Source organism: Anabrus simplex, chromosome 1 (genome assembly GCF_040414725.1).
Source record: "Anabrus simplex isolate iqAnaSimp1 chromosome 1, ASM4041472v1, whole genome shotgun sequence".
Taxonomy (NCBI): domain Eukaryota; kingdom Metazoa; phylum Arthropoda; class Insecta; order Orthoptera; family Tettigoniidae; genus Anabrus; species Anabrus simplex.
In genome coordinates this window covers 1379984126-1380004582 of record NC_090265.1, presented here as the reverse complement: position 1 = coordinate 1380004582, position 20457 = coordinate 1379984126, and the positions used below count along the sequence as shown (strand labels likewise).

General features: G+C 41.9%; 1 protein-coding gene across 1 annotated transcript in view; it reads right to left on the bottom strand.

Moving 5' to 3' along the window:
- LOC136858356 (uncharacterized) overlaps positions 1–20457 on the bottom strand; it is a 562168-nt gene that overhangs the window by 485266 nt on the left and 56445 nt on the right. The window contains exon 2 of the mRNA XM_068225512.1: positions 2484–3392. Coding sequence (XP_068081613.1) covers positions 2484–3392 — 909 coding nt within the window. The remainder of the gene's footprint in view (positions 1–2483; positions 3393–20457) is intronic.

Sequence of the window (20457 nt, the reverse complement as noted above, 5' to 3'; positions counted from 1 at the left end):
ATGTCACTGAGTGAATTTCGAATTGTTTTTGTTTACAATTATCAAGAAGTGTGGACATTCTCTCACAGATGTCTCTACCCAAAAACTATGATCATGCACCCTGGTGCGAAGTGATGGAACTTTTCTTGAAGATATTTTATACTCATAAGTTTTCCTGTAACTAAATTTCGTTCTTTCATTTGTAGGTTGGCAATATAAATCTTTTCTTTCCGCCAGTTTTGAAATTAGCCAATCGTAAAATTCTGTCATTAATTATCAGCCAATGGCTTCTTTCTTTACCAATCTCGATGTGTAACTGTAAGCTACCCAATAAACGACTGTGGGTGTGTCTTAATCATTCATGAAAGTTCTCGAATCTTCCCCGAGAGTATAAAAACTGCTGATTTTCCTGGCTCTCCGCCACTCGTACAACATCTAGCTTAGTGCATGGAAGAATAGCAGGAGGGGAGAAGCGCCTCTTTCATCAGTCAGCAGCCCTTCAAAAGGTAATGGCCGTTTAACATCTTTATTTTCTTGCTAGCTCAGCAGTTTAATCCTCGGGGAAGGTCCGAAACCGTTTTTTAATGTAATCTATACCATTTCGATGTAAAATTGTCATGTTACTTTAACTGTAAATCGGGGATAGAGAGTGCTTTACCCTCTCGAGCTCCCCTGCATTTTGATCTGAAGTGACTACGTTTTCATAACCGATTTTCTTCTCTTTCCTAATGTATTAAAATTTTCTTATACGAGTCACCTCCCTAGTGTGGGAATAGCCCCTGTTGAATTGGCCTAGCGCCACTTAGGTTTTAACAAGCTTTCATGTAGGAGTGCAAGTACTCGCCTCCATTCACCTTTGTATTTTGGGCCATTAACTTAACCCGTTTATGTTTTCCTTCCTGTGAAGGCCCAATAGATTGGGTACGAGATACCCCTGTTCCATTATAAGTTGTGCCTTGATGGCAGTTAAGTGTAATAGTCTGGTATTGCCTTTAATAGGCTTGAAAGAGTGAGAGCGGGTCAGCTCTTTCTGGTATTTTGAAAGGCGCCTCTAGGAGGCTTGACATTACTAGGTGGGAGCAAATGCTCCATGGAATTAGGGGTTTTGGTATTTTGTGGTTGTGAGCTGAGAGCTCAAGGATAGTGAAATTGGGGCTCGAAGCCCAGGATTTGTAAGGAGCCCTTAACTTGTGCTTTTGTTTGTAAAGTTATAATTGTACCTGATTTTCTTCATTGTTATTTCACCTAGTGAAAATTTGTTAAATCTTGTTGTCTATTGAAAATATAACCTTTATTTAAATTTTTAATTCTTCTTTCGGACTTGTAGTTAGACTCATTCCAGCCCGCACCTTCTTTCACCTCTGCTGTTCCAAAGATACCTCGGAACAAATTCTACTACCGATAAACAATTGCCCGGTTCCTTGGCTGATTGGTCAGCGTAGTGACCGGCTTCGGATTCGATTCCCATCCGGATAGGGGATTTTAACTTTGGTTAATTCCCCTAGGTTTTGGTTTGCGTGCTTATGTTCGTCTTAATACACACCTTAATTTGCATACAACACAACGCACCATACTACAAACCACCACAGAGGCATGCAGTAGGGAATAAATCCCTCTAAATAGGGGCAACATCATGAAAGGCATCCGGCCTTAAAAGTGTGCCAAATCCATATAAACACACGACACATATAAAGGGCCGATGACCTTCAATGTTAGGCCCCTTAAAACAACAAGCATCATCAACAATCCATATAAAGTGTCGACCCCAGGTAATTGAGAAAAGGCTACGAAGTAGAAGAAGAAAAAGAGGAAGACTACTGATAAACATTTATGTAAGATGGCACCTTTGCCTTGGTATAAGACAAGCTGAAGTACGGGACCACAATCAATGTAAAGCATTATGAAGACACGTTGCAGAAACTGAGATGCCTCATAAGGTCAAAACGCCCGGTCGTGCTATCGCCCCTACACTGCCAACTCTGTGAGGAATACGCTTCAGAGATTTGGGTGGGAAACTCTTCAACAGCCTCTCTACAGCCCAGATCTCTCGCCATGCGGTTTTCACATCTGTGGGGAAACATTCGTGAACTTCAGTTTGTATCGGAAGACGACGTGTGTGGCTGGATACAGATGTGGCTCCGTCGAAAAGCCGCCAAATTTTTCAAGAATGGGATTGACCGTCTCATCACCCAGTGGGATACATAAACAGTTCTGGAGATTTAGTATTCATTACTGAGCAACTGGCAGATTTGTTATTTCACAATGTATGTTAGGACTGTAGAGTGAACTGAGATTTTCTGGTCGGTATGTCCTTCTTATACAGTTATTCTGGAAGGAACGTGAGAACTGCACTCGAGGATAAGATAACAGTTAAACTTCGTACAAAAAACAGAGGAATACTATCAACAGTTGCAAGTTCTATTGCTGTAAAGGGAAACATACAGTAAACTGGAAAAAGTACACCTTGTTTTCATGCTAATGAAGACAATGAGCATTGAACTTACCTTTACTACCACAGCATCGAGTGCAGCGTTTCCTGGAGTGGGAAGGTCGATGATGTTCTAAAGAAGTGACTGCAACAGACGAACAGGTATCTTTCGGGGTCGTAGCGAGATTCATAGTCGATACCTTTTGTGTTACAGTGTCCATTGCGGTATCGCTATTCTTAGGAGACGACGATGAAGGGTGTTTGCTTGAAGCTGACGCTGCCAAAGCTCGTTCCTTGTTCAGAAAAGTGCCTATAGAATGCCGTCGTCTACCACTAGTTGAAGAAGAGGTCAAGGGTATCGTCATGGCAGCCGTGATGTTATAATACCTTGCATCTCCACTGTTGCCCAGCAACACTTCTTCTGTGGACCGTTCGGGAGTGACTGTAGGTAATGGCGGAGGTGTTTGCGACACGGGACAGTAAATCATATCACTATTAAGAAGTTCTGTGGAAGACTTCGGTGATTTTATGGTTTTGGTGCTGTGATTACGTCGGTGCTGATGGAGATGGTGCATAGACGGTGACTCAGGAGCCATATCGGACGGTCGAGGTTCACCCAGTACTAGCAGCTGCTGCTGAAGAGCTGTACTGGGGTTGTTGGCACTCACGGAACGCAGTAAGGACCGGAAACTGCGTCGATGTTGACTCGGCTGGGACGAGAGCGGTGTGGGTACTGGTGGTGGCAGTATGACACACGCCTCGGGAGAGGTGGGGGTGGTCGGTGCCGAGCACGAACTTCTTGTTCCACCCCCGCCGTGATGGAGCAAGGAAGACGATGTGCAGGTAGATGACGTAACCGAAGCCGAAGATGTACTGGCGCCCATGCTTGGACCGCGCCGCTTCAACAATGTGAAAGGACTCCGTGTCGACGCTGGAATACCACCAGACGCCGATTCTCCCGGAAGAGAGAAGTATGACGGATTGTCTGAAAATAGAGAAGTGCAAACACTGAATGGAAGAAAAAATACTTCATCAGTTAATTACATACAGTATGTATAATACAACTACTTCTCTTTTGGTCTTGTCCGACCACAGAGCCAGCTTCAATTTGAAATTTTGTCTACTGATCAAACTCACTTCAACTAACTTACTACGGCTGAATTTTTCTTTTCCTAGTGGTTTCAAGTAGCAACAAGTGAGACAGCCTTTTGGCGAAGATAGAACAGGAAAGACCTGGGACTAGAAAGGAAGAGATCGTGGCCTTAATTGAGGTGCGGCCCCATCACATGCCTGGTGTGAAATGCGAAACTATGGAAAACTATATTTAGGGCTGCCAATAGTGGGGTTCAAACCCACCATCTTCCGAATGAAAGCTAACAGCTATACGAACCGATCCGCTTCCCCCGCCAGACACCCGAAGTTGATGAACTTGCAAATATAATTTAGCAACATTCACATATCTTCAACACAGGGGCGGACAAGTCTTTGCTATATCTTATTCCTAGATCAATCACTCTCTTTTTTTTTTTTTTTGCTATATGTTGCACCGACACAGACAGGTCTTATGGCGACGACGGGACAGGACAGGGCTAGGAGTGGGAAGGAAGCGGCCGTGGCCTTAATTAAGGTACAGCCCCAGCATTTGCCTTGTGTGAAAATGGGAAACCACGGAAAACCATTTTCAGGGCTGCCGACAGTGGAGTTCGAACCTACTATCTCCCGAATACTGGATACTGGCCGCACTTAAGTGACTGCAGCTATCGAGCTCGGTCAATCACTCTCTATACTTATTTTCGACACAGTAAGCTTTTTGAATAACATGTCTTTCATTACCTGGGGTCGCGCTTGTACGGTTGTCTAGTCATTTAGTTTCCAACTTCAGTATCTCGGTTCGAAATAGGGCAGCCTTAAAACCCACCAAGTCCCATATTGAATTTGGACGCATCACTAACTCATCTTCCACCCTCTCATAAACGAAAGAAGGTGGCGAAATAAAAGAGAAATGTGTTTCATTATCAAAATTGTGGATGTGGTTGTCCGCCAAAAGTAATGAGCAATTAGACGGTAGTAGAGATTGTTGATTTAAGGAACAAAACTACTAGCCTGTTATAACAATAACCGAAGGAGAAAGAGTTCTAATTTCTCAAGGAATAATAATAACACTGTAATCAAGCCTGAAGCACTATATGTATCTGAAACATTGATCATTGCGGGCAGATCATTGATTAAAGATGTAGAAAAGCAAGAAAGAAAAATATTTAGGAACATTTTTGGACCAGTACGTACAGGGGGGTCTGCCTCTGTGGTGTAGTGGTTAGCGTAATTAGCTGCCACCCCCGGAGGTCCGGGTTCGATTCCCGGCTCTGCCACGAAAATTTGAAAAGTGTTACGAGGGCTGGAACGGGGTCCACTCAGCCTCGGGAGGTCAACTGAGTATAGGTGGGTTCGATTCCCACCTCAGCTATCCTGGAAGTGGTTTTCCGTGGTTTCCCACTTCTCCTCCAGGCGAATGCCGGGATGGTACCTAACTTAAGGCCACGGCCGCTTCCTTCCCTCTTCCTTGTCTATCCCTTCCAATCTTCCCATCCCTCCACAAGGCCCCTGTTCAGCATAGCAGGTGAGGCCGCCTGGGCGAGGTACTGGTCATTCTCCCCAGTTGTATCCCCCGACCAAGAGTCTGAAGCTTCAGGACACTGCCCTTGAGGCGGTAGAGGTGGGATCCCTCGCTGAGTCCGAGGGAAAAGCCGAACCTGGAGGGTAAACAGATGATGATGATGATGATGTACAGGGGGAATTTGGATGATATGGAAATCTCATGACCTGGAACAACACTCAGAGAAGAACTCAGACATATTTAGGAAAAGTCGTTTGAAATTTTATGGACCTATTCTCAGATTGAGTAACCAGAGATTGACTAAAAGAATTCTGAACATTAGCCCTCTCAAAGAAAGTAGAAAACAATTGGCTGCTCGAAGTTAAAAAAGATCTTCAGTAAATAGGGATCACAGATGACACTGTGTTAGACAGATCTAAGTTCAGAAAATTAGACGACAATCACCGCTTAAAACATCATCCAAGCACGACCACCAACAAAACCTCGTCAGAAGATCGCATGAAAAACCACAGCGAGAAGGTGAAGAGATTTTGGGGCAAGAAAAAGGCAACGACAACAGCTAAATAAGTTCCATCAAGCTCCTTAGTTGGGCGCAACGAAGAAATAATAATAATAATAATAATAATAATAATAATAATAATAATAATAATAATAATAATAATACTGTTACAGGTCTTACACCCCACTACTTTTACTGTATTTAGATAAGCCGACGTGCTCACAACAAACTCGTCTCCAAAAAATTAAAAGAACATTAGGGTTAGTCCGAAACTGACATTAGGAAAACACGAATGAAATGCTTCGGCCATCTGACTAGATTACCAGAAAATCGATTGACAAAAAGGATAACAGCTTATGTAACCTCGCTTAACGAACTTTGAAAGGACCTCAAAAACGCAAACGTTAGTTCGACAGATATCATATACAGAGACATATTTAGGCACAACAACAACAATCAATCAATCAATACAGATCTGCATTTAGGGTAGTCGCCCAGGTGGCAGATTGCCTATCTGTTGTTTTCCTAGCCTTTTCTTAAATTATTTCAAAGAAATTGGAAATTTATTGAACATCTCTCTCGGTAAGTTATCCCAATCTCTAACTCCCCTTCCTATAAATGAATATTTTCCCCAATTTGTCCTCTTGAATTTCAACTTTATCTTCATATTGTGATCTTTGCTACTTTTAAAGACGCCACTCAAACTTAATCGTCTACTAATGTCATTCCGCGCCATCTCTCCGCTGACAGCTTGGAACATATCACTTAGTCTTCCTTCTATCAATTCTTCCCAGCCCAAACTTTGCAACATTTCTGTAACGCTACTCTTTTGACGGAGATCACCCAGAACAAATCGAGCTGCTTTTCTTTGGATTTTTTCCAGTTCTTGAATCAAGTAATCCTGGTGAGGGTCCCATACACTGGAACCATACTCTAGTTGGGGTCTTACCAGAGACTTATATGCCCTCTCCTTTACATCCTTACTACAACCCCTAAACACCCTCATAACCATGTGCAGAGATCTGTACCCTTTATTTACAATCCCATTTATGTGACTACCCTAACGACGACCTTTCCTTATATTAACACCTAGATGATCCCCAAAAGGAACGTTAAACCCGTCAACGCAGTAATTAAAACTGAGAGGACATTTCCTATTTGTGAAACTCACAACCTAACTTTTAACCCCGTTTATCATCATACCATTGCCTACTGTTCATCTCATAACAATATCGAGGTCACGTTGCAGTTGCTCACAATCTTGTAACTTATTTATTACTCTATACAGAATAACATCTTCCGCAAAAAGCCTTACCTCTGATTCCACTCCTTTACTCATACCATTTATATATAAGAAAATATGAAGGTCCAATAATAATGCCTTGAGGAATTCCCCTCTTAATTATTGCAGGGTCAGATAAAGCTTCGCCTACTCCAATTCTCTGAGATCTATTTTCTAGAAATATAGCAACCCATTCAGTCACTCTTTTGTCTAGTCCAATTGCACTCATTTTTGCCAGTAGTCTCCCATTATCCACCCTACCAAATGCTTTAGACAGGTCAATCGCGATACAGTCCATTTGACCTCCTGAATCCAAGATATCTGCTACATCTTGCTGGAATCCTACAAGTTGATCTTCAGTGGAGTAACCTTTCCTAAAACCGAACTGCCTTCTATTGAACCAGTCATTAATTTCGCAAACACATCTAATATAAACAGAAAGAATGCCTTCCCAAAGCTTACATGCAACGCAACTTACTGGCCTGTAATTTTCGGCTTTATGGCTATCACCCTTTCATTTATACACAAGGGGTCTTATACCAACTCTCCATTCATTTAGTAGCTGCCTCTGTGGATCAGCGGTAGAGTGTCGGCCTTCGGATCCCAAGATAGCGGGTTCAAACCCGGCAGAGGTAGTCGGATTTTTGAAGGGCGGAAAAAGTCCATTCGACACTCCATGTCGTACGATGTCGGCTCCTTCAACCAAACAATAATCAAACAAGTACTTCAGATATGGTACTATATCCCAACTCATTGTCTTCAGTATATCCCCAGAAATCTTATCAATTCCAGCCGCTTTTCGAGTATTCAACTTTTGTATCTTATTGTAAATGTCAGTTATCATATATAAATTTTAATACTCTCCGTCTCTATCTGGACGTTATCCTTGTAACCAACAATCTTTACACACTGCTGACTGAATACTTCTGCCTTTTGAAGATCGTCACGTACACACTCCCCTTGTTCATTAATCATTCCTGGAATGCCCTTCTTGGAACCTGTTTCTGCTTTAAAATACCTGTACATACCCTTCCATTTTTCACTAATATTTGTATGACTGCCAATTATGCCCGCCCTCATGTTATCCTTAGCTGCCTTCTTTGCTAGATTCAATTTCCTAGTAGTTCCTTCAATTTCTCCTTACTTCCACAGCCATTTCTAACTCTATTTCTTTCCAACCTGTACCTCCTTCTTAGTCTCTTTATTTCTCTGTTGTAATAAGGTGGGTCTTTACCATGCCTTACCACCTTTAAAGGTACAAACCTGTTATCATATTCCTCAACAATTGCTTTAAACCCATCCCAGAGTCTGTCTACATTTTTATTTACCGTTTTCCACCGCTCATAGTTACTTTTTAGAAACTGCCTCATGCTTTATTTATCAGCCATATGGTACTGCCTAATAGTCCTACTGTTAAGACCTTCCTTTCTATCACATTTATTTTTAACTGCGACAAAACCCTAAAAATGGGAAGTTACATCAGAGCAACCACAACAAAAACAGTACAGACCTTAGAAGTCGGCAGAACGTACACAAGCCCTCTCGGAAAGAATGAAAACCTATTGGAAAAACAAGAAGAACCCACAGAAGAATTGACTGAGTTATTTGTTTAATGTCTTCCAATATTGGAAATATTCATTATTACTACTTCTAATAATAATAGGCAATGGTTTGCCGTCTCATTAGCTACTTTTGCGGTTTTCAGAGAGGCCGGGGGGTTAGTATTCTGTACCACAGGAGACTAGTTGAATGTGCCGGCGGCAAATCACCGAACTGAGCAGCGTTCCAATCCGACAACTTGGGGCCAGGAAGCTACTGGTCTATTGTCTGAGCCGCTCAAATTGACTTTCAAGCAATGAAGATATCAGCTTAAAGAAGAGAGAATGGTCATGAAAGGAGCATGTTTTGAGAGTAATGAGGCCAGCGGAATGTACAGTATATGAAATTTAATCTAATTTAATCTATGCTGCAGTATTCTGTGTATATATTTGCTACAAGACATGGGACAGACTTCAACGGAACTGAACAGGAACGTGAAACCCCAGAAAACAGCGACAACCCATAAGCGCGAATAATCCGCGCTTGTTGGCTCAGGTAATGGGCAATAAAATTTAATGCCCTGCGGTGACTTTCATGTGAAATAATGTCAGGCTGAAACGTGGCAACACAGGCATATCAATATTAGTGTTTTATAACTCTAGTAGGAAGCACATTCCGTCGAACTTTATTCTTTGTTTAGAGGACTGTTTCTTTTTTTTTTTTTTTTTTTTTTTTTTTTTGGTAGTTGCTTTACGTCGCACCGACACAGATAGGTCTTATAGCGACGATGGGACAGGAAAGGGCTAGGAGTGGGAAGGAAGCGGCCGTGGCCTAAATTAAGGTACAGCCCCAGCATTTACCTGGTGTGAAAATGGGAAACCACGGAAAACCATTTTCAGGGGTGCCGACAGTGGGGTTCGAACCTACTATCTCCCGAATACTGGATACTGGCCGCACTTAAGCGACTGCAGCTATCGAGCTCGGTAAGGCTGTGTGTAAAGTGCAGCCGAGTCATATCAGCAGCATTTGAAATTTTATATGCCACATCCCTCTGTACTCGTACCTGCTGATGTATTGAATGAATCACAATTAACCGAGCGAATTGGTTACGCGGTTTGGATCATGTAGCTATGAGCTTGCATTCAGGAGATGTGATTTCGAACCCCCCCCCACCACCACCATTGTTACTAGTCCTGAAAATGATCCTCCGTGGTTTCCTTAATTAAAGCCACGGTTACTTTCTTCCCAGTCCTAGCCCTTTGTCGCTCTAAGGTCTGTCTACGTTAATACGACGTAAAACAAATAAAAATAATATTAGTCTGAAACGTGTTTAAATAGTAATTACCGCCGACCATGGATCAGAAGGAGATAACAAAAAGCAATCCGCGAAGACAACGTGGTGTGATTACTCAGTCAATGCTATAACCAGGTTAGAGTTCTTAAAAAAAACCCGGGCGAGTTGGCCGTGCAGTTAGGGGCTCGCAGATGTGAGCTTGCATCCGTGAGATAGTGGGTTCGAAACCCACTGTCGACAGCCCTGAAGATGGTTTTCCGTGTTTTCCCATTTTCACACCAAGCAAATGCAGGAGCTGTACCGTAACTAAGGTCCGACTTGTTGGCTGAATGGTCAGCGTACTGACCTTCAGCTCAGAGGGTCCGAGGTTCGATTGCCGGCCGGGTCGGGGATTTTAACCTTCATTGGTTAATTCCAATGGCTCGGGGGCTGGGTATTTGTGCTTTCCCCAACATCCCTGCAAGTCACAGACCACAGATAACACTATCCTATACCACAAATAGGCAGTTACCTACACAGTCACCCACCCTCAGCGGAGAGTCTGCCTTACAAGGCCTTACCCGGCTAGAAACAGCTACGCGAAATTAACTAACCTTAATGAAGCCACGGCCTTCATTCCCACTCCTAGGCTTTTCCTATCCCCTCTTCGCCATAACACCTATTTGTGTCCGTGCGACATTAAGCCAATTATTGTTTTTAAAAAAATGGGTGGGGCGGAAAATTTTCCACCAAATGAGACGAAGATGTTGAGTTAAGTACAATAATTTTGTTACAACCTCATTTTCGTGCTTATGGGTTTTGTGTTATTTCTAAAATGTTCTTCAATGTAATGTGTAATGGTGTTCGCACTTTTGGGTTGTCACTGAAGTGATAATCGCACTTATAGTCTGAACTCAACTCCGACAATGGAAACAAAGTACTAACCCAGTATGTTTGAAAGAGGCCATAGGAGCAGGATATCTTTGTCAGCGGTGGGATTGGGGCACCAGATCTCTGAAGTTCGCTCACCAGCGCTACTTGGCACGGACTCTCAGCGCTTCATTCTCTAACATTTCAAGCTACAATCCTGATGACGTGTTTCAGGTACCGTTAGAATTATCTCGAAGAGTATACACCATAAATATAATTATAATAATAGGCAAATATTGTTCTATTTGAGGAACGTCGACAGAACTATTGTTATCACCGGCTCGTGCAGTGTTAGGAAGCTTTGTTTAGTGATATGAAAAGATCTTACCAATAGGATCTACAGACCACTTCGAGGTTCCCGGTGTTTCCAGAATTCTATGGAGCTGTAGCATTTGATATCACGAATCTCTGGAGTGAATAAATAGATGGCATTCTATGTACTACTACTACTACTACTAAATGTCTTCATTCCTCCCCTAAAGGGGGAGGCGGACCACCTAGACGGTGACGCCTTCTCTCAGGCCAGGAGATTTGTATCGGAGGAGATGTGCGGAGAAGGTAAGAGGGTTGGCGGCCGTGGCCTATACTAGGAACTGTCCCGACATTCGCCTTAGTGCAGGAGAATGGAAAACCAAGGAAAACCATTCTAAGGACATCGACGGTGGGGATCAAGCCCCTCTCAGTCCCCCGAATACAGAGGCGTAGAGCCACGGTACAGCCGTGGCCACCCCTCCTCTGCTCGGTTGGCCGGTCGGAGTGCAGAGCTGTCGGACCACCGACTAGCCGTGGCGACTTGTGGGCCGAAACCCACTCTGGATCCGCCAATCTACTAAGGGCCGTTTTCCCCAAATGAGTTTAAACTAGGTTTATTTTAATCTGGTTTAAGTCTGAGTTTAAACTAACATTCATTTTCCCCATATTGGTTTAAACTTTGTATCAAGTTTAAACCTGGCTCAGAGTTAAACCTTCTATATTGTTGGTTTAAACTGCTGTTTATATTCAACCTTCTTGACATTTTATTAACGTATCTGTGATTTTCCTAATAGAAGGGTTAGTTTTGACTACCAGTACTGCAGCACTTTAATGAAAAACGTACTAAAATTATAACCTAGTATTAGCATTAGAGTCCGCCTCTGTGGTGTAGTGGTTAGCGTGATTAGCTGCCACCCCCGGAGGTCCGGGTTCGATTCCCGGCTCTGCCACGAAATTTGAAAAGTGGTACGAGGGCTGGAACGGGGTCCACTCAGCCTCGGGAGGTCAACTGAGTAGAGGTGAGTTCGATTCCCACCTCAGCCATCCTGGAAGTGGTTTTCCGTGGTTTCCCACTTCTCCTCCAGGCGAATGCCGGGATGGTACCTAACTTAAGGCCACGGCCGCTTCCTTCCCTCTTCCTTGCCTATCCCTTCCAATCTTCCCATCCCTCCACAAGGCCCCTGTTCAGCATAGCAGGTGAGGCCGCCTGGGCGAGGTACTGGTCATACTCCCCAGTTGTATCCCCCGACCAAGAGTCTGAAGCTCCAGGACACTGCCCCTGAGGCGGTAGAGGTGGGATCCCTCGCTAAGTCCGAGGGAAAAACCGAACCTGGAGGATAAACAGATGATGATGATGATTAGCATTAGAAAAATGGGAGAATTTATTGAAGTCTTTGGTTAAATAGGAAATAATTTTGATGTGCAAGAGAGGTTAAGAAGACGCGTTCCAACAAAAGTTTACAATCTTGGAAAATCGGATGTAACGGAGTTCTTTGATGGATTTATAATTCATAAGCGAACAGCAAGGATTGTCTAGTATCGAAGAAGGATTCATTTAAAACGTCAACTGCACGAAATAATGCTATTTCGCTAGAAGCAATGATTCTGGTTGCTTTAAGATATGATGCGCAGGCATTTTTTTTTTCATTAACAACGGGGACCACAGAGCTTAAATTGCAGTCTCCTTATAATATTATATACTGTAAAATACTGTTCGTGGTGTGAATACTGTAATGTGATGCATAAAAATATTCCTACATAAGTCGTGTAATACGTCCGCTCTTCATGCGGTACGTTGTGACTGTGGTCGCTAAAGCGTGAAGTCAGCATCGTCCGAATCCGTGACAAGACGGTTCGAATCTAATTTGTCGAAAATACTTTTACCATCAGAATGTTGACCGGCACGGTAGGAGAGGCGGTGGTATACAATTTCTAATCGCTAGATTATATATTTATAGGATCAGAAAAACAATAAAGTATTTCATGCTTGCTAGTAAACTTGTAATAGAATAGATTATAGTTAAGAATGTTTCATCGTATCTATTGCCAGCATACCAGCAATAGAAATATTAATGCTATAGGGAGAAGAGTATTATGCATACAGTACGACATATCGCGAACTTGGTTATGTTATAAACGAATATGGAATCAAGTAATACATCTCCAAATAATACATCCTCAGTGGTCTGTCTGCTGGATCCAAGGTTTGTGAGATTGATTCCGGCCGAGGGCGATGGATTTTGATAGGAGATAGATCCCGAGCATGCTTGGAATTTGTTTACTTGAAATTCACATAAATGTTGATTTTTCTGAGGAAAGGAATACCGTAGGCCTATTGCTGAAAGACCAGGATTTTAATATTTCAACGTTCCCGTGTGTTCCGTAAGACAATAGGTATCAAAAGACACGTATTAGGCCCACGGTACTTGTTTATGGTAAAGCATGACAGAGAAAAATAAGAAATAAAAGTGCGTTCCAATAAATTGTAGACAGCAATAGGTAGAATTATATGACACAACACTTCGCACAAATGTAAACAATTTATTTATCAGTAAAGCTAATATCCCGCCGAATTTGTTCTTTATTCACTACGTACGATAGCATTAACTCGCTACAAACAGCTGATATTATTACAAAAATGTCGGCCATTGAATTACTTGGCTCTGATTGGCCAGTTCCAATCGACCATGCCTTCGACTATTCCTTCAGTGCAGCCAACGTTAGCGCCAACGACAGCTCGCCCGTTTAAACTAAACGAGTGTCAGAAATTGGTGGAGAAAATGGACGCAACTTTAAACTAGGTACTAAAGTTAAACGGGTTTAATTTATACCAGGTTTAACTCGATTTGGAGAAAATGGCTCTTTAAGAGAGATTAGTTTATCTCCATATTGTCGTTTAAAACTCATTCCTACGAAAAGTCTAGAATCATTCCACCCTTATTTCATTGTTATTATTATTATTATTATTGTACATTGAGTTAGGCCTCTGCATAAGTTTAAACTGCCGCCGTATCTCAGACAATAGTGTTATCTATTCTGAACTGACTGAACTACTGTATATCCTAGTGGTTTACCTTTTGGGAACAGATGTCCCTAGCAGCAATTTTATAGTGCTACCTTTGTATTGAGGGACTATAACTAACTATTGATTATATTTGTGTTTGGAGGTTTGGTAAGCTAATCGTCATTCAATTATTCTCTTTTGAGTTATCATCACTTTTATTCAATTTATCCGCCTATTAAAAGGCTTGATATCAAAATATATTCCTACAATCAAAAATTAAATTAGACAATTTGTTCTGCAACTATCTGCCAGCCCCCATAAAAACTAAGTTTTTTGAGCGAGTTGTTTTGCTGCAGTGTATATTTGAGTGTTCTACGTGACTGAGATCTCCCTGTAGAGATGCTGGGGCGAGGGCTGCCGTGAGAAGGCAGCATATCTAAGGTAATGGCAGATTTTTAAATGTGAACTTTCTGCGCGTGAAAAAAGGGAAGATTCCAACTTTCCCCCTTAGCATGTAACGTTTAAGTCATCCGGCGTTTTTATTTTTTATTTTAATGTAGGGCTTTCTTTTTCCACTTTAATTTATTGTCGGTTTCTCTAGGCAGTCTTCGGACTCTAATTACCGGGCAAGTTGGCCGTGCGGTTAGGGGAGCGCAGCTGTGAGCTTACATCCGGGAGATAGTGGGTTCGAATTCCACTGTCGGCAGCCCTAAAGATGGTTTCCGTGGTTTCCCATTTTCACACCAGGCAAATGGTGGGGCTGTACCTTAATCAAGGACATGGTCACTTCCTTCCCACTCCTGGCCCTTTCCTATTCCATCGTCGCCATAAGACCTATCTGTGTCGGTGCGACGTACAACAAATTGTAAAAAAAAAGACAAAATTTCTCCCGTAATGGAGATTTTGTAAAATGGAAGGATGCATGAGTGTAAACCTTCGTTTCCCTTCTTCAATTTTCATTTTTGAGTTAATTTTTTTCTTTTATCTAGATTCGTCTACCTCTTTTTAGATTTATTTCACTTAGCTACCTAGAAGTATCATCTGTATCATCTGGCCTTATGCTCTGTTATGTACAGGCTAGCCAATTTTCATAATTTATAAATTTATGACTGACTTTTTGGGAGTTCTTCTCCCCAATACTGTAAGTTTTCTCAGCTTCTGAGCACCCTTTGTGTAAATTTTCTGAGATTACTCCTAAGCCCTTTTGGTATTACGTTCGAACCCACTATCGTCCGAATGGAAGCCAGGTCGGTATTATTATTATTATTATTATTATTATTATTATTATTATTATTATTATTAAAAGCAAAGTCATCCCGGTGTAGTGCATAGATGCCCTACGAGGACTGGAAGGTACCCGTAACCTCGATACTAAGTGGGATACAGGGGTTAGTTCTATGCGCAGCCGCTTTTCCCGCCGGAATTAACTTGGAGGGTCTACCCACTTCTGGTGTCGGGCGAGATAATCCCAGGTCTGTAGTTAGTTCCTTTTTTCAAAAGTGGAAATATCGTTTCTAAAATTTCAATTTCCTGGCGAGGAAACACACTTTCGTCCTTTCGGGTGAACCAAACCACACCTTTTTCACCTCCGCTAGGTGGCTCTTCAGTATCATAATAGCGGTATTGTACTACAATCAATCAATCAATCAATCAATCAATCAATCAATCAATCAATCAATCAATCAATCAATCAATCAATCAATCAATCAATCAATCAATCAATCAATCAATCAATCAATCAATCAACACTTAGGGCTGCCTCTCAGGTTTTAGATTCATTCGCTATGAATTTTTTCCCTAGATTTTTTTAAAATATTTCAAAGAACTTGAAAATATATCGAACATTTCCTTTGATAAATTATTCAGATCCCTAATTCCTCTTAATATAAACAAATATTTGCCTCAATGTGTCCTCTTGAATTCCAACTTTATCTTCATATTACCACCTTTCCTACCTTTAAAAATTCCTCCCGGGCTTATTCGTCTACTAATGCCATTCCATGCCATCTCCAATGACAGCTCGGAACATATAATATAAGGAGAGATCCTCATTGAGGTAATTCATTAACGAGGTTGTGATGCTATTGGCTTTACGTCCGACGAACTACTTTTACAGTTTTCGGAGACGCCGAGGTGCCGGATTGTAGTCCCGTAGGAGTTCTTTTACGAGCCAGTAAATCTACCGACATGGGGCTGACGTATTTGACCTCCTTCAAATACCACCGGACTGAGCCAGGATCGAACTTGCAAAGTTGATGAGTTGTGAATAAATGTTACATATCTCTTCATATGGTTATGAGGTTTTTTAGAGGTTGTAGTAAGGATGTAATAGATGGGGCGTATAAGTCTGTCAATACCTCAATTAGAGTATGGTTCCATCCAGTATATGGGACTCACATCAGGACTAAGTTACTTGATCAAGAAATGGAGATAATCCAAAGGAGAGTATGATTTGTTCTGGGTGATTTCCGACGAAATAGTAGTATTACGAAAAGATTGCAAACTTTGGATTTGGAAGACATAAGTTTTAAGAGGATTCTAAATTTCGTGAATTTCCGTTCTCGCTCCCGTTCCTAGGCATTTTTCTGCATTTTTTGTTTTTTTCCTTTTTAATATATTTTAGACTTTTTACTGGTATATTTTTCTTATTTTTCTAACTTTCTGTTTTTCTTGTATTTTCTGCTTAAGGACGACACACACGCCCAGTCTCCGGGCCAGTGGAAAGGCATTCAAGAAATGAGATGTGAATTTCCGTTCTTGTTCTGGTTCTTAGGCATTAGTGAATTAAGACGTGAATTTCTGTTCCCATTCTCTTTCCTGGACATTTGTAAACTAAAACGTGAATTTCTGTTCCCATTCTGGTTCCTAGGTATTAGTGAACTAAGACGTGAATTTCCGTTCTCGTTCCCCTTTCTAGGCATTAAAGAAATAAGACGTGGATTTCTGTTCCCATTCTCGTTCCCAGGTATTAGTGTACTAAGACGTGAATTTATGTTCCCATTATCGTTTCTAGGCACTTGTAAACTAAAAAGTGAATTTCTGTTCCCATGCTCTTCCCTAGGTATTAGTGAACTAAGACGTGAATTTCTGTTCTCGTTCCCATTCCTAGGCATTAAAGAAATAAGACGTTAATTTCTGTTCCCATTATCGTTCCTAGGCATTTGTAAACTAAAACGTGAATTTCTGTTCCCATTCTGATTCCTATGTATTAGTGAACTAAGACGTGAATTTCTGTTCTCGTTCCCATTCCTAGGCATTAAAGAAATAAGACGTTAATTTCTGTTCCCATTATCGTTCCTAGGCATTTGTAAACTAAAACGTGAATTTCTGTTCCCATACTCGTTCCTAGGTATTAGTGAACTAAGACGTGAATTTCTGTTCTCGTTCCCATTCCTAGGCATTAAAGAAATAAGACGTTAATTTCTGTTCCCATTATCGTTCCTAGGCATTTGTAAACTAAAACGTGAATTTCTGTTCCCATACTCGTTCCTAGGTATTAGTGAACTAAGACGTGAATTTCCGTTCTCGTTCCTAGACATTAGTGAACAAAGACTTGATGTTTCCACTCCTGTTCCCGGTTCCTAGGCATTAGTGAACTATTACGATAACTTTTGTTCTTATCATTTTTCCTAATGAACTACAGACGAATATTTCCTTTCCAATCCTCGTCCATCGGTCGTAGTGAATTAAGAAAAGTAGTCTACTTCTGTTCCTTTTATTCCTCTCTGGTGAATTAAGACACGTATTTCCATTTATTTTGTCGTCCGTAGTGATCTACAAACGGAAATTTCAGTTCCCGTTCTCGTGCCTAGGCTGTTATATGCTGGAAGAACGCGATGCTTCCCATTGGTGTCGCTTACATTCTCTCTATCTGACAAGCAATTCTGAACCAGCCTCCAGACCTTTACCAATTCTCGACAACCATGCGTTGTTAGAAACAGGCTATCGTTAAAAGTAAACAATTCCTGGAAAGGAAGTACAATAAAAATTGTTCTTACAAAGAGAATTTTAAAGGGTACTCGTATTCACAAGCTATAAAGTGCTAGACACAGCTGCGGAGCAGTGCACAGCTGGGGCAGGAACCATTACCAACGGTTGTCGGGCTACCACAGCTGGAAGTGACATTTAATTGTTAATAGGCATGAGGAAACGTGCTTTCAGCTCCATGCAAAGTCAGAACTGCATTCATGCATGCTAATAGAACATAAGGCCTTTAAACGATCCATGCACGATATCTGCGCGTGTCTCGTTCCTTTAAACTGTACTATTGCTGTCTATTGTGTATTTCGTTCCTGAAAGTCTTCAGTTATCCTTGTTAAAGTCGCTTGGTGTTGTTTCCATCATGAGTAGGAAATTCTTCACAGTTCCCGACACAAGAGAACTAAGCGGATTCTTGTACAGGAGAATCAGTGTCAACTCAGTATATCCCGCCCCGTCTTCCATAATACATCAAACTACTTTTTGGCTTCATCTTTGATATACATTTGTTCTCTACACACTTTGACAACAAACTTGCGTAGTTCTATTTGGTTAAGCAACTTATATGAACCGTATAAGACAATTTGTAGCGAATGTTGTCCCCTTCTGTGAATCAGTGACGGGTTCAAACCCAAGAGAGGACAGGAACAAGCCCATTCGGCATTATACGTTGTACGATGTCGACATGTAAAATATCTCTGGTGACGACACATTTGGTGTTTACACGAAAACATTAATTAAAACTCAGCCACAGATCACCCAACAGAGTTCCGTTTCTCTGCTATCTGATGGAGTAAAACGAAACGTAGAAATTGACACGTAGAGCGCCTAAACGCCAAATCCAAATGCTTGCACACGGTAGCTATTTGTAGCCTAGCAGGTAAAGGCGTGTTTCAAGGACGTGGGAAATCGGAACATTTCAGAAATGAGGTTTCCACTAAAGTGGCACATGGCCCGGAGGTTATCTCAGCCTCCACCAAAAATGAGTAACAGGTTAATTCTGAGGACAAAGGCGGCCGGGCATAGAGCTAACCACTCTATCCCGCTTACGACGAAATCCTGCGACAGGGCAAGCCAAGGAATGTTAGTTTCAGTACACAGTTGAAGTACACCCTTCTAATAGGAACGTGTAGTCTAGGACAAAATCTGCGACAGGGCAAGTCAGGGAATGTTAGTTTCAATACAGGGTTGAAGTACAACTTTCTAATAGGAACGTGTAGTCTAGAACGATATCTTCAGACAGGCAAGCCAGAGAATAATAGTTTCAACACAGTGTTGAAGTACAACTTTCTAACAGGAACGTGTTGTCTATGACGAAATGCTGCGTCAGGACCATCCAGACCGGGCGAGTTGGCCGTGTGGTTAGGGGCGCGCGGCTGTGAGCTTGCATCCGGGAGATAGTGGGTTCGAATCCCACTGCCGGCAGCCCTGAAGATGGTTTTCCGTTGTTTCCCATTTTCACACCTGACAAATGCAGGGGCTTTACCTTAATTGAGGCCACGGCCGCTTTCTTCCCACTCCTAGGCCTTTCCTGTCCCATCGTCACCATAAGACCTATCTGTGTCGGTACGACGTAAAGCCACTAGCAAGAAAAAGGACCATCCGGGGAATGTTAGTTTCAACACAGGGTTGAAGCACAACTTTCTAATAGGATCGTGTTGTCTAGGACGAAAATACTGCGACAGGCAAGCCAGAGAATAATAGTTTCAACACAAGGTTGAAGTACAACTTTCTAATAGGAACATGTTGTCTAGAACTAAATACTGTGTCGGGACAAGCCAGGGAATGATAGTTTCAACACATGGTTGAAGTACAACTTTCTAACAGGAACATGTTGTCTAGAACTAAATACTGCGTCGGGACAAACCAGGGAATGTTAGTTTCAACACAGGGTTGAAGTACAACTTTTTAATAGGAACGTGTTGTCTAGAACGATATCCCGAGACAGGACAAGCCAGGGAATGTTAGTTTCAACACAGGGTTGAAGTACAACTTTCTAATATGATCGTGTTGTCTAGGACGAAAAACTGCGACAGGCAAGCCAGGGAGTCTTAGGTTCAACACAGGGTTGAAGTACAACTTTCTAATAGGAACATGTTGTCTACGACTAAATACTGCGTTGGGACAAGCCAGGGAATGACGGTTTCAACACAGGGTTGAAGTACAACTTTCTAATAGGAACATGTTTTCTGGGACTAAATACTGCGTCAGGACAAGCCAGGGAATGATGGTTTCAACACAGGGTTGAAGTACAACTTTCTAATAGGAACGTGTGGGAGCAATGGCATTAAGGTACGAGGAGTGCGGAATAAAGGCTCCTCCTCCTCCTTCTCAATCCTTCACTCATGACAGGGCATGGCAGCATTAATGTTTTTATTGTCCAGATTTCTTTTCCCCAAATATGTCGCTAGGGGCTGCAGCTGGTCCACCCATTTGACTGTGTGTCTCATTGCGGGTCTCTTGCCATCAACCTTTCCCTCCACCACAAGCTTCTCAAAGGTGCCTATTCTTCTGGCGATGTGTGCGAAGTAATGGAGGTAAGTTTGGCTGACCTCCTCGAGAAGCTTCTCCAATGTGCCTATTTCGGTTATGTAGACGAAAGTATCCACGAAATGTCACTGTAATATTTGTCCCAAATGGAATATAATAATTCATTGTACTCAAATGAAGTGTAAAATC